Source organism: Dermacentor variabilis, chromosome 7, assembly GCF_050947875.1.
Source record: "Dermacentor variabilis isolate Ectoservices chromosome 7, ASM5094787v1, whole genome shotgun sequence".
NCBI classification, from domain to species: domain Eukaryota; kingdom Metazoa; phylum Arthropoda; class Arachnida; order Ixodida; family Ixodidae; genus Dermacentor; species Dermacentor variabilis.
In genome coordinates, this window is record NC_134574.1 from 135,756,425 (window position 1) to 135,774,034 (window position 17,610).

Consider the following 17,610-nt stretch of genomic DNA (forward strand, 5'->3'; position numbering starts at 1 on the left):
TATAGACAGTTGCTAAGGAATTGTTGTGGGAAAGCATTCCATGACACATACGTTATGTTACCAAACAGTTCATTCATGCGCAATAAATATATATCGAGGATGTTTAGCGCTGCACCAATGCCGCAGCGTTTCCTCTGACTTATGTGGTCATTTCGAACACGTCTAATGATTCTTGCAGGTAATCAAGTAGTACTGCTACCAATGTGTCAGAAGCCTCCAAATCTAGGTCTCTGTACGCCTTTAAATCAGTCCTGGTATTTTGATCCTAAAATGCACAAGTGCTTCATGATTCCAAGGGGCCAATGCGGGGGAGGACCAAACATTTTCCCTACGGAAATGCAGTGTATGTCAACATGCACAGGTGAGTAAATGTACTGGGAATTTTTTCCTGAATGCCATTTGGGAAACCATTCTATTAATCATCTTCTAGAGAATACTTTCTTCAAATATTTGCGCAGAGGTATAAGTAATAACAAACTATTTAGCCATAAAAAATCTTTGTTTAGGCATATTGTACTTTAATCAGCTTTGGTTCCAAGCTAGTTCTTGAACAGAAAAGTAATCACATGAATGTGAGGTACTCTCTGGCGTGAAGTGCTTTGAGATACCATGTACTAAAGTTACCAAAGCTCACACGTCAAAGCTTGCGCTTGAGGGGATGCCTAATATTACTTCCCCATAGTTCCCACAGACCGAAGTAAAAGTTGGCTCCAATGTTGGTCAGACCACTACGTGGACCTATAGAGTGACGTTATCAACTTTTTATTATTGCCATATGAATTAAAGTGGTACTCCAGGCAAACATTCCCCGTTGTCGTAGGCGTCGGTGTGAGGTTCCCTGTAAAGTTCAAATGTAATGGAATTCTATCAAGCCCCGCACGCCGTATGCTGTCGATCCGAGCGGAAGCGTGCAAGGATGAGTCGGGAAGACTGTTGGCTTGATGCGCACCCAGTGTTGGAGATCACGTGATAAAGCGAGCGCCAAGTGGGGCTGAGCAGCTGAGCCTACGCCTCCTCTTTTAAACCGGCCGTGCTGCGCCTGGCCCCTATTGATAATCTCCGGCATGTGCAGAAGTTGGGCGAGCCTATGTGGCTTATTGCTACATGTTCGCGGTTTTCTCGCGCACTTACTGCTACAGGTCTCGTGATTTCAAGTTTGGAGGACGCATTCAATGGACAGGTGGCAGATGCCTTTGCTTCATCCTATTAGCGCTGTTAATCACGCCAGTGTTGTGAGAGCGAGTGTTTGAGGTCATCCAGGGAGATCTGTTCATGTTGGCCTGTGCGCGTGAAACATTATTTTCTCTTGCTTATTCAGTAAACGATGTTTTTACGGCAATTTACGCGACCAGTAAAACTACGAGCCCTACTTCGTGTAGTTGTGTAATAGTGTTCAATCGCTATAATGCCTTCGGTTCACACTGTTTCATTCTAGAAAATATTTCCAACCTTCCTTCCTCAAGCTAAGCCGCAAATAGCTCGTCAGACTATTTCTTCACGGAAATACCAGTTTAAGATGTTGTAGGCAAAAGTTCAACTTCGAGAGTCACTACATATAAGATTCTGGGGCAGAATTTCCCAAGTTGCGTCATTCGCACGCAAATTCTTGGCCAAAAAGTTTCTTTTCGCTAAGGTAACGGCTCAACCGAAGTCGCAGCACACTGAACTAACGATGTTGTATGACAGCGAGAAGGAAGCAAATCTCAGAATAAGAAACAACAAAAGAAAGGGGCGCTAACAACTCATAGTACGATCGCACATTATGCACCTGTAGTCTATTCGATATTCTCGCGGCAAAGAAATGCACACCCCTTTTCGACAGCTTCCTTTTCCGGGAATTCATTACAGCGCCGAAGAACACAACCCCTCTCGCCCGTTCGCCGCACTCCTGTCATGAAAAATTGCGACGAGAGTGTCACGCATTCTTCTGACATTGCTGCGAGAGACAGGACTGATCGACACACGGTGACAGTTTGGGCACGAGAACAGAGGCTCTGGCAGTGCCATTGCGGACCAGATCTGCCATAGCTCAGCCTACTTGTAGCAACATCACTAGTATATTACGAAACGACGCATAAGATCTCCACTTCCCCCCTAATCAACAAAACATAAAAACCAAAAGCTGCACACTAAAGAGTCCATATGCTTTGAAGCCGAAGCCAGCAAAACTAGCACGTCCATGGGGATGGCGTGTAATTGCGCTGCTCACGGTTGCAGGTGTGGTTCTAATGTCGGGCATAGGCTCAATATCTGCTGATATTTTCCAGCACTAACCGAAGAATAAACGAGAGCTCCATCAGCGTAGGACCACTGTCGCAGACATGGAGAGCTGTTAAAGCAACCGTGCTAGACAAATACAGAAGCAAGCCGAGGCTACCGACACCGCCAAATTTATGACATAACGCTTTGCTACGTAACGCCAGTACTTGCAAGGTCAATGGATAATGCTATTGGCTTCAAGCACGCTATCAATGCAAAGACGTCGTTGGTTCCGCCATGCCTACACGTTCAGGCAATTGCAATGAGGAATACGAAAGGCAGAGCTCGCTGTTTAAGTGGTGCGCACCGTTTCTAAAGCCATCATAAACTGCGCTTTGTAAGAAAGAAGACAGCAATTTTTTGTAGTGTCGCATTAAGCCTTAGGAACACCATGTTATTGCTCTCTACAAATGTCTCTACACTAAGGCTACATCTGTTCTTTCTGCAAGCGCGTTACTTAGTGCGGGCTTTTCCTCACCGCACCACTATCGTGTGAGCGAGAGAGCTGTGTGAGAAACTTCCGGCTTCGTGTACTCGGCGAGATACGGACGACGAAACTTAAGAATCCAGCTCCACACGTAACGTCTGATAGGCTGTAATGCGGCTGACCTGTCACGAGCGGCGCACCCGCCTCTTTAACTGTGCTGTCCCCGAGATCGAGCTGCGTAATAGACCACACGAATACATTTAAAAAAAAAGCAGGTGAGATGAGCCAGGTTGAATATGAGCCAAGGAAGTCGTCAACTTTTGTTACGTTGTCTCTGATATGGGCCAGCTTTACTCGGAAAGAAGCTCCAACCAATCGTATAGCGAGAGGCAAATAATGTTTGCCGAATAGTAATGACAGCAACGCGCACCGCCGGCCACTGCATAAAGGTCTTTTATACTGCCCTCTGAAAAGGCCACAGATAGTGCGGCTGAGTTTTGCGCAGCATAGGGATTTATCAAATGTATGTCGCAACCTTCTGTCATCAGTCCTTCCTTTCGAGCTGCACAAATAGATGTCACGGACGCTGAACGAAAAGCGTAGGAATAGTGTTTGGAAGCCATGACGCTCGTTTCAAGAACGGTTAGTCAAATTGAACATTTCAATTATCTTGTGGCTGCAATGCACAGACACGTTATTGCTGATTTTCATATATGCCTTATGTCTCGCATCGCACTTCCACGTCGATAAAATGCAGCTTCGTAACTCTGATATATGACCACCTGTGACGGCTTCTGTTTTCATACTTCCAAACTTATGCAACATGGCACCTTCTTTTTTTCAGCATCTAAGGGTATGCCGCAGCCGAGATGCCAACAAAATCCCCTCCTTGGAAGCTGTGAACCAACGGGCACTGCTTGGTTCTTTCGTCCTAAGTATAGAGATTGTAAAATGTTCCGTCATGGCTCATGTGGGAGAGGCTTGAATCATTTCGCCACTGAAGAAAAGTGCGAGACGGTTTGTCTTCGTGAGTATAAAATTTCTGCCTGCTTTTTTCATTTCCTAACACTTCGTGTGCTCTGTGCATATTACCGAAATGTACAGGAGCTACATATGGCAAACAATATTGAGAAAATTTACTCAGTAGTGAAAAGTATGTCAATGAACCACACTAGCTTCCTCTAAAATACAATGATGGTTTCCAGCGTACAAAAATCTTTGCTGCAGTTCATTGAGGTGGGTAGAGTGAGCTTGATAGAGGCAGAGGTCTGCAACATGAAGCTACTCGTAGGTCATGCTGAGCTGAAGAGTCAAGTCGTTGCTAGCCTAAATATTGTAAGCGCATGATGCTGGCGTGATGGGTGTCTTGGGGGCCACGGAACGGCACGCCCGATATCATGCAGTACCTCCATCTAGCACTCGCCTCCGCCGCATCTCGGCCCACGCAAGATGCGGTGTTTCTACCGCAAAGCTGTCCTTCGTGCGTAGCGTTGGCGCCAGCGTTTCCCGGTAAAGAGTACGGTGAACATTACTCCACCTACCGGGAAGCGTGAGAAGCAGACAGGGACATTTCAACGCTATCGCGTTCCACTCTTAAGGGCAAAGCTTAAGCGTCCTCCAAGCTTTTGCCCCCATGGCTGTCGGCGAGCGTCGTAATTCCATGGTCATCAGAAAACGATCTTTTGTTGCCAGGAGTATTTAACGAAGTGTAGAGCGAATGCAACGCCACGGACACGCGTGATACTTAGCCATTACAAGCTCATTCTAGCTATAGCTAACCAAAACCATCAAATTATTGCAAAATAAACTTCTTCCTACCCGAATATTTAAAAATGATATCTCCTTAAATGTTTTTTTCGTTTGTTTTAACGCGCTAGCATTTATATGGACCCTACAGGCCAGTTCCCGCCGTCGGCGTCGTCGTGAGGTTCCGTATAACATTTAAGTGCGATACGTTTGCGACCGCGCGCTGTGTGCTGCAGGTGCGAGGAAAAGCATGCGATAGTGTATGAAGGAGCGGGGCTTGGTGTGGCGGTGTCTTCGCAAGGGAATAAGGGAGAAAGGTGGAGATGGTGAGCGCCGACATTTTGTATTCGCAAGGGATGCGATGCCTGGAGATGTGGTTGTGCTAGGAGGGGGACACACTTGGCTCAGCGCGGTCACGCACATCCCATCTTAGAGGTGATCTGCGGAGCTATCGAAGGCTAGCCCACCCGAGATAGCTGACAGCTTCGTGTGCGCTGTATTGCAGCATACCTAGTTCGCGTTCGTGTGAGAGACAGCACGAAGGAGAATAAGTTCGCCGCTACTGCCGCTCTTGATCACCGATGGCGTTGTGAGAGCGAATGTCAGCGGCGATAGAATGACACGTGTCGGTGCCCCGTGAAACCATGCTTGTTATATGTACTAAGTAAGCAAATGTCCACAGCATTTGATACAGGCAATAAATCTATTAAACTTACCGCGTATTAATTTCACTAATTTAATATTATTACAATCAATGCTACGCTTTCTAGACAAAACTGCAACTTTCTTGTTGAACCATGCATTTAATCTTAAACCTTAAAGGTCGTCACAAAAGTGAATCTGCAAGAACCTACACGAAGATTTGCAAACAATCTGATTTTTCTGGAGATCCCTTCATACGTAGACTTTTAGGTGAAGTTCAAAGCAAATGATACATATTGGTGCCTGCACTTATCAGTGGAGCTTTACTATTGTAGGCATTTTGGTGATCCTCTAGCGCTCGGCATTTAGACTCAAGAAAATAAACATTTAACATGTAGTACTCCTACTATAGCTTAGTTAACGTCGCTTCAACCACGATCTTAGGGTGTACAAAAGTTACTGAGGTATATTTTGTGCATGACAATTTTTTGCATCCGCACAAATTTTCTGAGGTTAACGTTAAGTTCCTCTAACGTTCTCGAGCTTACTAAGTACCTTTTTTTGCTTAGCGACGCAGAACAATATTTACAATATTTTATTCCTATGCCCGAAATAAAAACGGTAATGCGGCGAAGAGGATGCGAAGATGTCTACAGAAGATGCTCAAGAACGCGACAACGTCGTTAAGGTAGCGACCGCCACTGATTGTACGAAGTCTCGGAAGAGAAATCCCGTCATGCGTTCGAAGCCGGCAGGGCCATAGTATGATAATATATTAGTAGAAGGCATCATGGATAAAGGATGTCAAGTTGTCACTGTACCTTCTATTAGAAACGAGTACCAACGCCAAAAACGTTGGGCACAAGCCCTGGAAGGAACAACGCAACACGTTTGATGATTATGATCCTGAACTACAGCCCGCCCATCCTGGACAGCCCTTTCACTGTCATTCTCTTCTATTACAGCGATTCCTTCTAGGCGACGGAACAAATCTCACCCTTACTGCGAACTATTCAAGACCACGGGTACTTAGCACAGTGCTATCACGATGCATGTTCTAAATATTTATAAAGCCCCAGTAGCCTTAGTTTTGTGTTACGTGTTAGATTAGAGTATTTTACAGTGTGGGCTTTAGAAGCCCGCTCGTGCAGCAAGCTTCGGCGTCCCTCGTAATCGGGCGAAAGAGCAAAGCGGAGGATGAAAGAGCAAACGCGGAGCGCTGCGGTGGATGAGAGAGGGCGATAGCGAAAAGAGCGCGAGGAGGAAAGCGTAGTGCGTGGCAAGGCAGGCTCACCGACGACGATGGCTGCGAAATGGCGCCAGAGCAGCCCACGTCGTCTTGGATGTCTGTTGCGGTGGCTACTCTGAATCGCGCCCACGAGTCACCTACTAGTTGCCTCTCACAAGCTCACAATTAGCGAGGCAGTCACCCCCCCCCCCCCCCCACACACACACACACAAACTTACCTCTGTTTCCGACCTGCCACGCGAGAAAGATTATTCTCGCCAGCCAATATATCACGAAAAAGAAAACTCGTATAGAGCTGCGCTCAACTTTCGCATTAGGGAATATCGTATTCGTCGGTGAATTCCTATACCGTGTATGTTTTGATGTGAAGAGAAGGTTTACTTAATTGAAATAATTAACTAAATCTACAGCAACATTTTTCACCTTCGGGAGGTACGCGTGCTGCAAGAAAGACTTTTGTCTGATCTCGAATTGTGCAGTTTAAGCACTGTTAAGACTGAACTGGCTGAAGTATTATAAAGTTTCCCCCTCTGTGCATTTAATGGGCATCGCGCTTCCTGCTCACAAAAGTAAACTAAGTAGGGGTGAGCTTTGTGCATGTAGCTGCTTCTAATCAAAAATGATCGGCCAAGCTGCATGAGACTCAACCAACAGATTTATTCATAAAATGAACGATTTGAAGCGCTAGTTTGTGACGTGTTCGCAAGAATTCTTCATCAAAGTTGTATCTTGGTGGTTATCATTCCACGTAAAGAATAATTCTTTTTATCGAAATCGGCAGCAGACGATAGCGGTCATCCGTACGACTAGCCTATCCTAACTGTAACCTAAATAAATTTGAATAATAGTGTACATTATTTGGCAATGTTTTCTTTGATATGTATTAACGATAACTTTTTAGATCACGTAGCGCTCAAAAACATGAAACTGATCCCTATAACTGTGAAAATCGTTCAGTACAAGCTCTGAGATGAGGCCAGTTGGCTAAAGTGTCGAAAAGTAATATCACATACCAAGCGAAATGGTGTTCTCGTTATTAGATTACCGAAAATACTGCCATTTTCCGTTTATTGGATCCCGGACATGAAGACTGCAAGCCGTGTTTGTATATTCAATCCCAAAGTTTACATTGATGCTTCATTTAGTTCCTCACCTAAAAGTATGTTGGAGACTCAGTGACCAAACTGAATGAATGCTTTTTTTATGTGAAGTTTTTTTTAAATATCGGTCTGTTGCGACATTTAGGCCTTTTCACTTTACGTTGCTTTGTAGTTATGACACCGTCACTTGTGTTACATTTTCAGAAAGAAAGACACCACCAGTACTCAAATGCAGCGCCAAGCCAGAGGCAGGATATTGTATGGGAATGAACACACACTGGTATTTCGATCAAACAGAGAATAATTGTCATCACTTCGAGGGGTGGTGGTGTGCAAAAAATGCTAACGGATTCATATCTTACAAAGTGTGCATGTGGAGATGCAGTTGTAAGTACCCTGTTTTACCGCATTCTTTGCGAAAAACACTGTAATTTTTTATAGTTGCCACAATGAACTACTATTGTAGCTGGCTACATATAGAGTTCCTAAGAAAAATCTTGATATTTCTGAGCTCAAGTTTGATAATTTATTTTCGTAAAAAAGTTTGGGAACGGTAAATCAGTTTCGACTTCTTACGACATTACGTTTCACGGGTGAGTTATGGTCGGGCGTTCGATTGCTACCATGGCACCGCAATCCGATCGGGGCATAATACCATAACCATAGTGCATCATGCGTTGGTAGCACGTTAACGAACCCCAAGCGATCAAAATAACCCGCGGATAACCCACAAAAGAGTACCTCGTGAAAAGATGAGTTAGTTTTGGCAGGTAAAACTCCAGAATATAGTTATTATATGTTCTTGGTGTAGGGTTAAATGTTTTAGATGCAGCCCCAGGCTGAAGGATGTGGCTAATAATTTCCATGTGTACATTGCAAAACAAAATGAAAACACAACGTGACCCATATCGAAGCCCCAATTGAAATCTGCCCGGAGTTCGTTTCTTGGAAGAGCAGAAACGTTGAGCAGAAGTCCCTGATAAATTCGCGAGTTTCGGTCACAGGCTGATATCTTCTGCAAAGAGCTAACAAATTCTTAAAAGCGTTGGGCATATCTGGCCTAGTATTTAAAATTCTGTTTTTCACATGAAAAGATACCTTTATGGGCTAACATTTTTATCATATCCTCTAAAACGCAGGCAGGCTAAAAGCTTTTCGGTACTATGAAGATAAATATTGTGCAAAGGGATTCGCATCGATAGGCGTCAGAGCGAATCTTTTCAGCTCGGAAAACGTCTGTGTTCTGGCTCCTTTATGAGCTGCTATATTTAAGATCACGACTTTTACAAGGAAGCAGAGTGCCGTAGAGAGAAGACTTTGGACTTCGGCTTCGTATGAGCGATGAGCGGAGCCGACTTGCTGAGGCAGATGAGCAAGAAAGCTTATCGTCATTCGTCGATACATACTTGGCAAATTATGGCTCCTGCTTATTCTGCTATTTGCCACTATTTCGGGAATAAGAAGTTTTTTTTCCTACTATCTAGCTTTAGATGGGCACAATACAACCGAATATCTTTTTTTGAGTAATTTCAGAGGTTCCGAACGTCAGACATAAATCGATTGGCGAATCTGATACCTCTTAGGGTTCTTAACCAGGGCAAATTCGAACCTGAAATGTTCAAACTTCCACCATGACGTTTTATTGCAATCATTTTAAATCAAATATTTTCTTTTCCATCAATTCAGCGTTTTACTGGGATGGCACTTTTTTATATGAAACCATGTCGTTGAATATAGTGAGAGCTATATCTTGCCTCTTAACTGAAGCAAAGCTAGAAAATGCGTGGATCTGCTGTGCTTATTTATTTATTTATTTATTTATTTATTTATTTATTTATTTATTTATTTATTTATTTATTTATTATACCTCAAGGGCCCCAGAGATGGGGTATTACATGAGGGATGGGCTTTAACAAAACAGTGATTCGAGAGCAGCCTTGAAGTGATGAGTGTCGGAGTGGTGCGTGATGTCGGCAGACAGACCGTTCCAGTCCCTGGCGGTTTTCACAAAAAATGATCGCAGATGAGAGGTAGTCTGCGCCGGGGGAGGATACACGGCTTTGCTGTGGTTAATGCGGCTGGACTGACGATGAGCTGGTAATATAGCTGAAATGTGGAGTGGTGAATAATAGAATTTGTGAAAAAGACACAGTCTAGAAATAAGACGTCGCGATTCTAGATTAGTAAGACCGGCACGGGATTTTAGTTCAGACACGCTTGCATGATAAGAATATTCAGAGTAGATAAACCGGGCTGCACGGTTTTGAATTGATTCCAGTGTATTAGATAGGTTATGTTGATGAGGATCCCAGACAGAGCATGCATATTCTAACTTAGGGCGGACATATGTAACATATGTCCGCCCTAAGTTAGAATATAGAATATCATATAGGTGGAATTCGAATTCATAGGAATTAGAATATCATATAGGTGGAGCTAACACGCTTCAGGAAACGAAGATCCTGCCGCACTGTCTTTGTCCCTTAAAATCATGCCATCATATTCTTAATCTCCAAAGCACAAATGCCTCAATGAATTGAATGCGCTCGACTTCTTGCTTAGGTAGACATACAAGGTGTTGATTTTGATTTTTATCAATATCCCATACCATTATATATAAATGAGAAAAAAACAATTTAGAAGCAGTGAAACTCCGCAAATGACCAAACATTGTACTACATGAATTTCTAAAATCCACTATCTTTCATAGCAGGCATTATCGTATGGATTAAATGGGGCTCCACATGGGCTGTTATGACCGCGACACCAAATTGTTAACATTAATAGGATCAATCGAGTACTCATATACATAAGTAGAAAAAAATGGTTTGCAGTCTGGCTGTCGTGGTAGTTCAACTTTTGAGACACTGTGTACTGTTCTTGTCTTAGCCATACTTTATTTTCATAGCTGAGGCTGTACGGCTTTTTTTCTGACGACTGCGCTGTCGCGCATCAAGAACGGCACCTCAATCGCATTTGTGGCTTCGGGATATCCTCCATTGCAGATTAGATCGGGGAACTTTAGCGGCACGTCTTCGGCGCATGATGGCTATTGTTCGTCGAGTTTTCCGTCCAACACAAATCTTGCTCAGGTTTTTCAAGTTACCTCGTCATTCCATAGAATGTTGATCTTCATGTTCATTGTATCAGGTCGCGATAAAAGAAAGGCGAAGTTCCCCGCTGACACGACGAGCGCTTCCACCTTGAACTTCTGTCCTTCAAACTCAGGAGCTGCTGCTGTCCAGTTACGGTAATCCCGAGATGAACCATCGTAGTTATTCACATGAATAGGCTTTCCGGATACGATGTTGGTTGGCTTCACTAGAGCTTCATTAGTTAGACTCACAGAAGCACCGGTGTCAATCAATGCTGACACGTTTCGGTAGTTTACTAGCATCGGCACTGTCACAACGCCTGATTTAACAAAGGACACGGTTTCTTCAGCATATTGGGGAAATTCCGTGGTGCCTGGACTTTGGAGGTATGGCTGCTGATGAAGTACCGAACCTCGCGTGCATTTGTCGCTTGGTGTAAAGTTGTGACTCTTGTCTCCTTTGATGTCACATTAAAGTCTGTTGTCATAACGTACGCCAGTGACTCAAGCAGTTGGTTCATTGGGCTTGGCGACTGCTCATGTTCCGGGCTTGCTTTCGTCGTCGTCGCTCTCAAAGTCCGAGGAAACGGCAGCAACCTCAAATTGCCTGCTGCTCGATCCATCAATAAAATCAGATCGGGAGATCTGCGATTGTTCGAAACGCGTGTGATGATACTGGAGGCGGCCATTTTTTATTTCTACTTGGACGATCGCGAAAGTTCCGGGTGCGTTTCAAAAATTAACAGCTGGCCAGGAAAACGCGAACTGCTTAGAAGACAACAATATAGTTCTCTTTCACGTCCTACTGCGCAGAGTCTCCGGGAGCGGCGCGGGTGGTCTCGAAAGCGGCGTTTCAAACCATCGATAGCGAAGGCCATTTTTGATTTCTACTTTGACAAAGGCGCAAAATCGGAGTGCGTTTAAAAATAAACACCTGAGGTGAAAAAAAGCAAACTGCTTAGCAAACAAAAATATATTTCTCCTCCTTCACGTCCGATAGCGCAATCTGTCTGTGAGCGGCGTGGAACGCATCGAAAGCAGCGTTTCAAATCATCGTTACCAGCTAACGTTGCCCAATGGACACGGTACGGAAAGAGCTAAGTAACAATCGGAGTAGTTACCCAGATTCCTCGCTGTAAGTCGCAATAATCTGATGCGCTATCCATTCGACCATGAACTTCCCGGTGACAGCTGTAGGTGGGAAATTGGTTGGATGCAAACATGCATAGATACAAAGACACAAATATAGAGGCATCTATAACTACGGAATGTGCACGATGTACCCTAGGAATGCTAATGCATTTATTATCAATTACTGCACTATTTACTTCATTAGGGTTATGATAGTTTGTGCGACGTCCGAGGGCCAACAGTCTATGTTTGTATCTGCGTATTTTGGTATCTGTCTTACAGCCTAGCTGGGTGACTTGCTAGTTCGTGGTGGAATAGAAAGCACGTAATGCTGCTGTGTTGAGGTAATGTTGAAAACCAATCATGAAACCAGCTTGAATCACGCAGTGTGTTGCCACGCGATGGCAACACACCTTCCACTCTTCAAGGAACCTCTTTCACGCGAAAATGGGTCACTGTAGGAGCGGCACTCAGTAGGCACCGCTGTTCTAAGATACTCTTTGACGCCTACCTGGAACACTGGATATGGGCCACTCGTTCTGCGGTGGTTTTCAATGAACGTCTTTGACGCCAGCATGCGCTAACAATGTATGCGCCAATGGGAATGTGCCAATCTGCAATGACAAAAATGGGTCGCTTAAATTTCTGCTATTCCGAGCAGAATCAAATTCACGTCACAACGGTTCCTCAAGGACAGGGATACAACACATTAGCAGGCTGCGTCACAAGTGCACCATGGTATGTGCCCGCCTTTCAGTGAACGTCTTTCACGCCAACACGTTAGCGATCTTCGACAGGAATGCACTGGGAATGTTCAGCTCTTCAATGACTCTCTGGCCGACTTGAGACAGTTAGTCTGTGTCACTGGGTTTGCTACATGCGAGGCCACTAATGTCAGCATTCGCAGGCACCGGTTCATCATGGTTCTGGTCGCGGAGGCCGCGCGCCGACTTCTCGGCGGCGTCACTAGATGACGTAGCGTGTTCAGAAAGAAGTAGGAGAGAGGAGCTTCGACGCCGCGTGTCGCGTTTTCAAGCGATTCACACGCACAAGTGTGCGATGCATTTTTAAAGCCTTGCGCAGGCTTCGCGGTGGCGTTGCTACATGGTTGCGAGTGTTATTAAGAAAATGCGAATGATGATGCCCGCTGAAGTAGAGGCGTGATATGTGACTAGTTTCGACTTCGACAATACACTGTGTCGCTATACTGATTCGACGCTAAACGCAATACTGTTTACAGACTTGTGAGATGGCTTCTCCAGAATCTTCTTTTATAAATATTTTGCGGGCATATTACGTTACAAGCGGTTCTCTGCCTAAAGTTTTTCACGTACTTCATAAAATGGGTCGCACAACATCTCTCACTAGCAACTTCCTAGCGGTCAGAGCCAAAACATATTTTTTTCAATTGGGAGTATTACCGCCATTGCGATCCGAACGACTTCAATTAACTTAAGGGTAACTGCAATAATTTCTGTCTTCAGCTTGGCTTCTTAATTATGGATGACAGACGTAGGCCGAAAACTTACTGCGAACTTCTAAGGCTACCGCTAGCCCACATTCGTCTGTAACATCGTTCCCATTCACCCAGGAATCCAAGGAACTAAGTCTACACCGTTCAGTTGTACAATGATGATTTTGTGATATTCACTCAAAAATGTCCCCCTTGCATTGACAGCTCTTAAAAGGATAGTTTATGCTGCTAAAACACGCGAAAAGATCTTGCGAGTGCAGCATCATGTAACTCAGATAATACGTGTGAAACAGGGATCCGACATTGTAGTTCAAGTCAAGGAAACTTTCTCTTCTGAATCTCTAACCTTGAGGTGAAGCTTTGGTGGATTTTCAAGTTTAGTTCGAAAACAAAATTCTTACCTGTTGTTACTGGGCACCTCTTAACTTCCCGTACGCAAAATATTTTAGTGGACATTCTTAAAATTAAATTATGGGGTTTTACGTGCCAGAACCACTTTCTGATTATGAGACACGCCGTAGTGCAGGGCTCCGGAAATTTCGACCACCTGGGGTTCTTTAACCTACACCTAATCTAAGTACACAGGTGTTTGCGCATTTCGCCCCCATCGAAATGCAGCCGCCGTGGCCCGGATTCGATCCCACGACCTCGTGCCCAGCAGCCCAACACCATAGCCTCTGAGCAACCACGGCGGGTAGGGAGCCTTCTCTGTCGATAAACTGTCACTACAATTTTTTTACACAACCGGAATTTTGGCTGTTCTGCATTTTAGTGAGTTGTGTTCACCAATGTTCTTTCTCGACGTACCTTTTCAGCCTATTAGGAATCGCTTCTAGGGAAGAATTCATGTCATTTTACATCATGAACAAGCTGTACGATAAAAAAAAAACGTTTTCGTAGAGGTCACAAAAATGTGCTTTTTCGCTTACTTTTTCCCAGACCTTATATAAAATATCTTAACTACAACAAATATTTTAAAATAGAGTTCCTTATTTTTTGTGCGTTGCCACAAGCGCACACAAAAATTCTCGCTCTCATTTCATTGCAGATAATCCTGTACCAAAGAAGTCTCCTCAATCTCAAGAAAAGAAACCTGCACAGTTGCCTGGCCAACAAAAATCGGCAGTTAAAGGTTCGAATGTTCCTCCTGGACTCCCTTCGAACCAGCTACCGCATAAATGAAGAAAGAATTTTGCCTCAATTGTGCCAACAGATGTTTTTATTACATACACTGAAAAATGGGATAAAATAAAAGCTGCACAATGCATGAAATTTCCTGAAGCCAGCAACCAGATCCAGTATTACCCTGGCTTCTCACAAGACGAAGCAAAAGAATTATCACGGACTCTCACATCAAGCTAAAAAATAGGTGTTTAATTTTAGTGTGGAGGTGACCAGGTAATTTGGACCATCAGAAGGCTTCACCATCCGTCCCCAACTCGAAATGTTAAGTTTTCACGTTTCAGCGAATAGTTAAGACTTCACCACATTTTCATAAACGGTTAAATAATACCGACATGGCGCATCTACGCTCTGTCCCTCTCCCTGACCTACCCCGAAGCTGCGAGAGACACTGCTCCCCACTGCCCGTCTCTTGGAATGGACAGTATTGATTGAGGGGAGGGGGTTGTAGCAATGACGTAGCCATATATTTCCCTGTTGAAGATACTCCTGCAAGGTCGTCTTCTTGCTCTCAATAAAGTTTTTTCTCTCTCTCTCTTTCCTTTTATTCAAGCATTTCGACACCCGACATGCGCTTCGTGGAGATAATGCAGAAGGTTGTCTCTTTGACCAGAGGCTCAGGCGCATAATCATTATTGTCGAAGAACAATTCATGCTCCCTAAGTCTTACAATATTGCACCGGCCAGTTTGCCCTATATACACTCGCCCACACTTCAGCGGGAAAGTGCACATCACATTGGTAGTGCAGCCTACATAATTACTGTCTGCCCATTGCCGGCGATGTAAGTGTAAGCCTCTGCTCAAAGGGACAACAATTTCGTTTAGGCATACCGATGTACCCAGCAGATTAGTCGTGGAAGCAGCCCACATTGAGCGAAAGGGCACGGGGTGCATTAGTCAGCCTTCGATCGCGCTTTCTCAGGAGGAATTAATTTACCTGGATAGCTCGATACGGTAACGTAAGCCCTGTATCCACAGGCCGTGGTTGTGCGTTCCACGATTGTCCACGTGATCGCCTGTGTCGCTTATATTCCTTGATGTGTGTTTAAGTAAACTTAGTTGTGAGTCAGCGCTGGTCCTGTTTCCTTTCACTCCGACGTCGTTTTGTTCGCACTGTTGCCATTATGAATGTGTACCAACTACCCCAACTTTCCACTCTGATACACCAGACAAAGTATTAGCCTGTTTTCTCACAAGACTAAGCCAAAGAACTATCACTGATTCCCAGATCAACCTAAAAAAATACATATTTAATTTTAGTATGGAGGTTACCAGGTCAGTTGCACCATCAGAAAGCTTCAACAGACTTTCCCAACTCAAAATGACGAGTTATTTGAATTCCGCGAACAGCTACAACTCCAGCATATTTTCATAGAGCGGAAAAATCCAGACTTGCCACCTCTACGCCCAGCCCACGTCATTGACCCACCCTGGAGCAGCGGGAGCCACTGCTCCCCAGTATCTGTCTCTCGGACGAGACCGTATCGATTTAGGGGTCGTCGTAGCCATGTCATGGCCATATAATTCCCTGAATTGTAGAAACTCGTGCAAGGACGTCTTTTTGCTCTCAATGAAGATGTTTTTCTGTCCCTCGCTCTTTCTCTCTTCTTTTGTTCAAGCAATTCGGTGCCCGGTGTGCGCTTCAAAGAGATAATAAAGGTTCCATAGCTGCATTGACACTTCCTGGGCTGGCCTAGTTCTAGGGGCGTACCTCGCGATTAGCGTCGAGTAATCGGCAACTGGGCTGCCATTTTGTTGCCAATGGGACTGCAGAAAGGTTTGGGGGAGGAACACGGCCCTGATTGGCTAGTGATTGGGTTGAGAGACCACAGAACGAGGGCTAACAGCCGACGCTGTGGGCTGTGTGGGAGACGATAGTGAGGAGCGTCCTGGCTTCACTGGAAGGACGTGTTGCATGGCGCTACCGGTGCAGTAGGCCGAGGTCGAAGGCTCATACTAGGTTCTAAGGCTGTGGCCCAGGAGGCTTGACATCATGTCGCAGAGCCGAGGGCAGCAGCCCAACCCTCATCAATATTACTAGTCCTTCTGCAGAGTGAAGCTACAGAGACAGAATTCTGCCTCCACCTCCAGGACATATATGGTCAGGCTTTTAGAATAATGGTTTGGGGTATTCATTGAGTACCATATGACCGACGAACAAGCTGGAACAAGTGCATCCTATCAGGAATAAAGTACTTATCTCCGGAGTTTCCACGAAACTGCCATATTTCAGCGTTTCAAGACTAAGGGAAGGTGCTTAGGAGCATTTTTGTATGCAGTGCGCTTCTTTCTTACATTTTCCTGTCATTAAGCTCCATTTAATAGTGCTACCATTCCTCTTAGACAAGAGACTAGGCTTTGCGGTACGCCCAGAATGCACTAGTTCCATCTCGCTACATGCCATGGAGGTCACATTTCGCGACTATATTTATGTTCAGGCGGACGGTACAGAAGCCCAGGGGCCCAAAACTAATTCAAAGTTTCCCTAGATGACGTACCTGAAAATTAGATTGTGCTTCTGGCTCGTAAAATTGAAGAATTTCATTTTTATGTGAGTATGTATGTGAAGGAATTGCAACAACTATCGCACAGATGCATTTTGTTCAGATCTCTGAATATGTAAATTGGCCTGTACAGCTGCAGAAACACCTAAGAAGATCTAGAAATTTTGTTATCAGTCTATCTATGCTCTCTACGGCCACCTCAGTCAATTAGGTTCCCGAAAGTTTTCCTGACGAACGTTTGCAATGTCGGTAATGTTTTCGAGATCTAACCATGGCTCTCTGACATCGCGAAACATTCCGCGGCAAGTTTTTATAGCACTCAGAAATTATAGTTAGCCGTTAAGAAGAAATGAAGGCAGGTAAAAGTTTCCTAGTAATAATACTGTTTGGCTGTCAGTGAAATCATATGCTTAAATATTTGAAATAACAAAAATGTGCGCTTGTCTGATGAAGTGCCCGCATTCTTGTTAATATGAGTACAAATGTACTGGAAATCTGCGAATATCCGCCATGCGCTTCAAAAACACTGCACGTGTTTTTATCCTCTGTCTTCCGTGATACCTTTCTTTTCGCTGCTGCAGAAATTTTTTGCAATTCCAAGCAGCGCATGACAAATTGCTTGAGTGGCCAGCAGGTGCAACTCATGCGCAAACACGGACGGATAGACCGAAACCATAAAGCCTATTCTACCTCTCGCAATGGCTGATATAGCAAAATAACGCTCCTTCATATGAACCACTATTGAGAATAAAGCATAGGCGCTGGAGCTGCTGTTGTCGTCGATGCCCAGACCACATGACA

At 44.5% G+C, this 17,610-nt stretch overlaps 1 protein-coding gene across 1 annotated transcript; it reads left to right on the plus strand.

Annotated features, from left to right (window-relative positions):
- The first annotated feature begins 243 nt into the window (after window positions 1-243).
- Window positions 244-14,563, plus strand: LOC142587161 (carboxypeptidase inhibitor SmCI-like). The gene is made up of 4 exons (XM_075698052.1): window positions 244-361; window positions 3,531-3,713; window positions 7,628-7,810; window positions 14,171-14,563. The coding sequence occupies exons 1-4, from the start codon at window positions 271-273 to the stop codon at window positions 14,302-14,304; spliced, it is 591 nt and encodes a 196-aa protein (XP_075554167.1). The 5' UTR covers window positions 244-270; the 3' UTR covers window positions 14,305-14,563.
- The last annotated feature ends 3,047 nt before the right edge of the window (window positions 14,564-17,610 follow it).

Bases quoted from the DNA above. Each gene is read 5' to 3' on its own strand.
- LOC142587161 (XM_075698052.1), top strand. From the start codon at position 271: ATGCACAAGTGCTTCATGATTCCAAGGGGCCAATGCGGGGGAGGACCA. The intron at 3,714-7,627 runs GTGAGTATAAAA...TTACATTTTCAG, and splicing joins GTGCGAGACGGTTTGTCTTC to AAAGAAAGACACCACCAGTA. The intron at 7,811-14,170 runs GTAAGTACCCTG...ATTTCATTGCAG, and splicing joins GTGCATGTGGAGATGCAGTT to ATAATCCTGTACCAAAGAAG.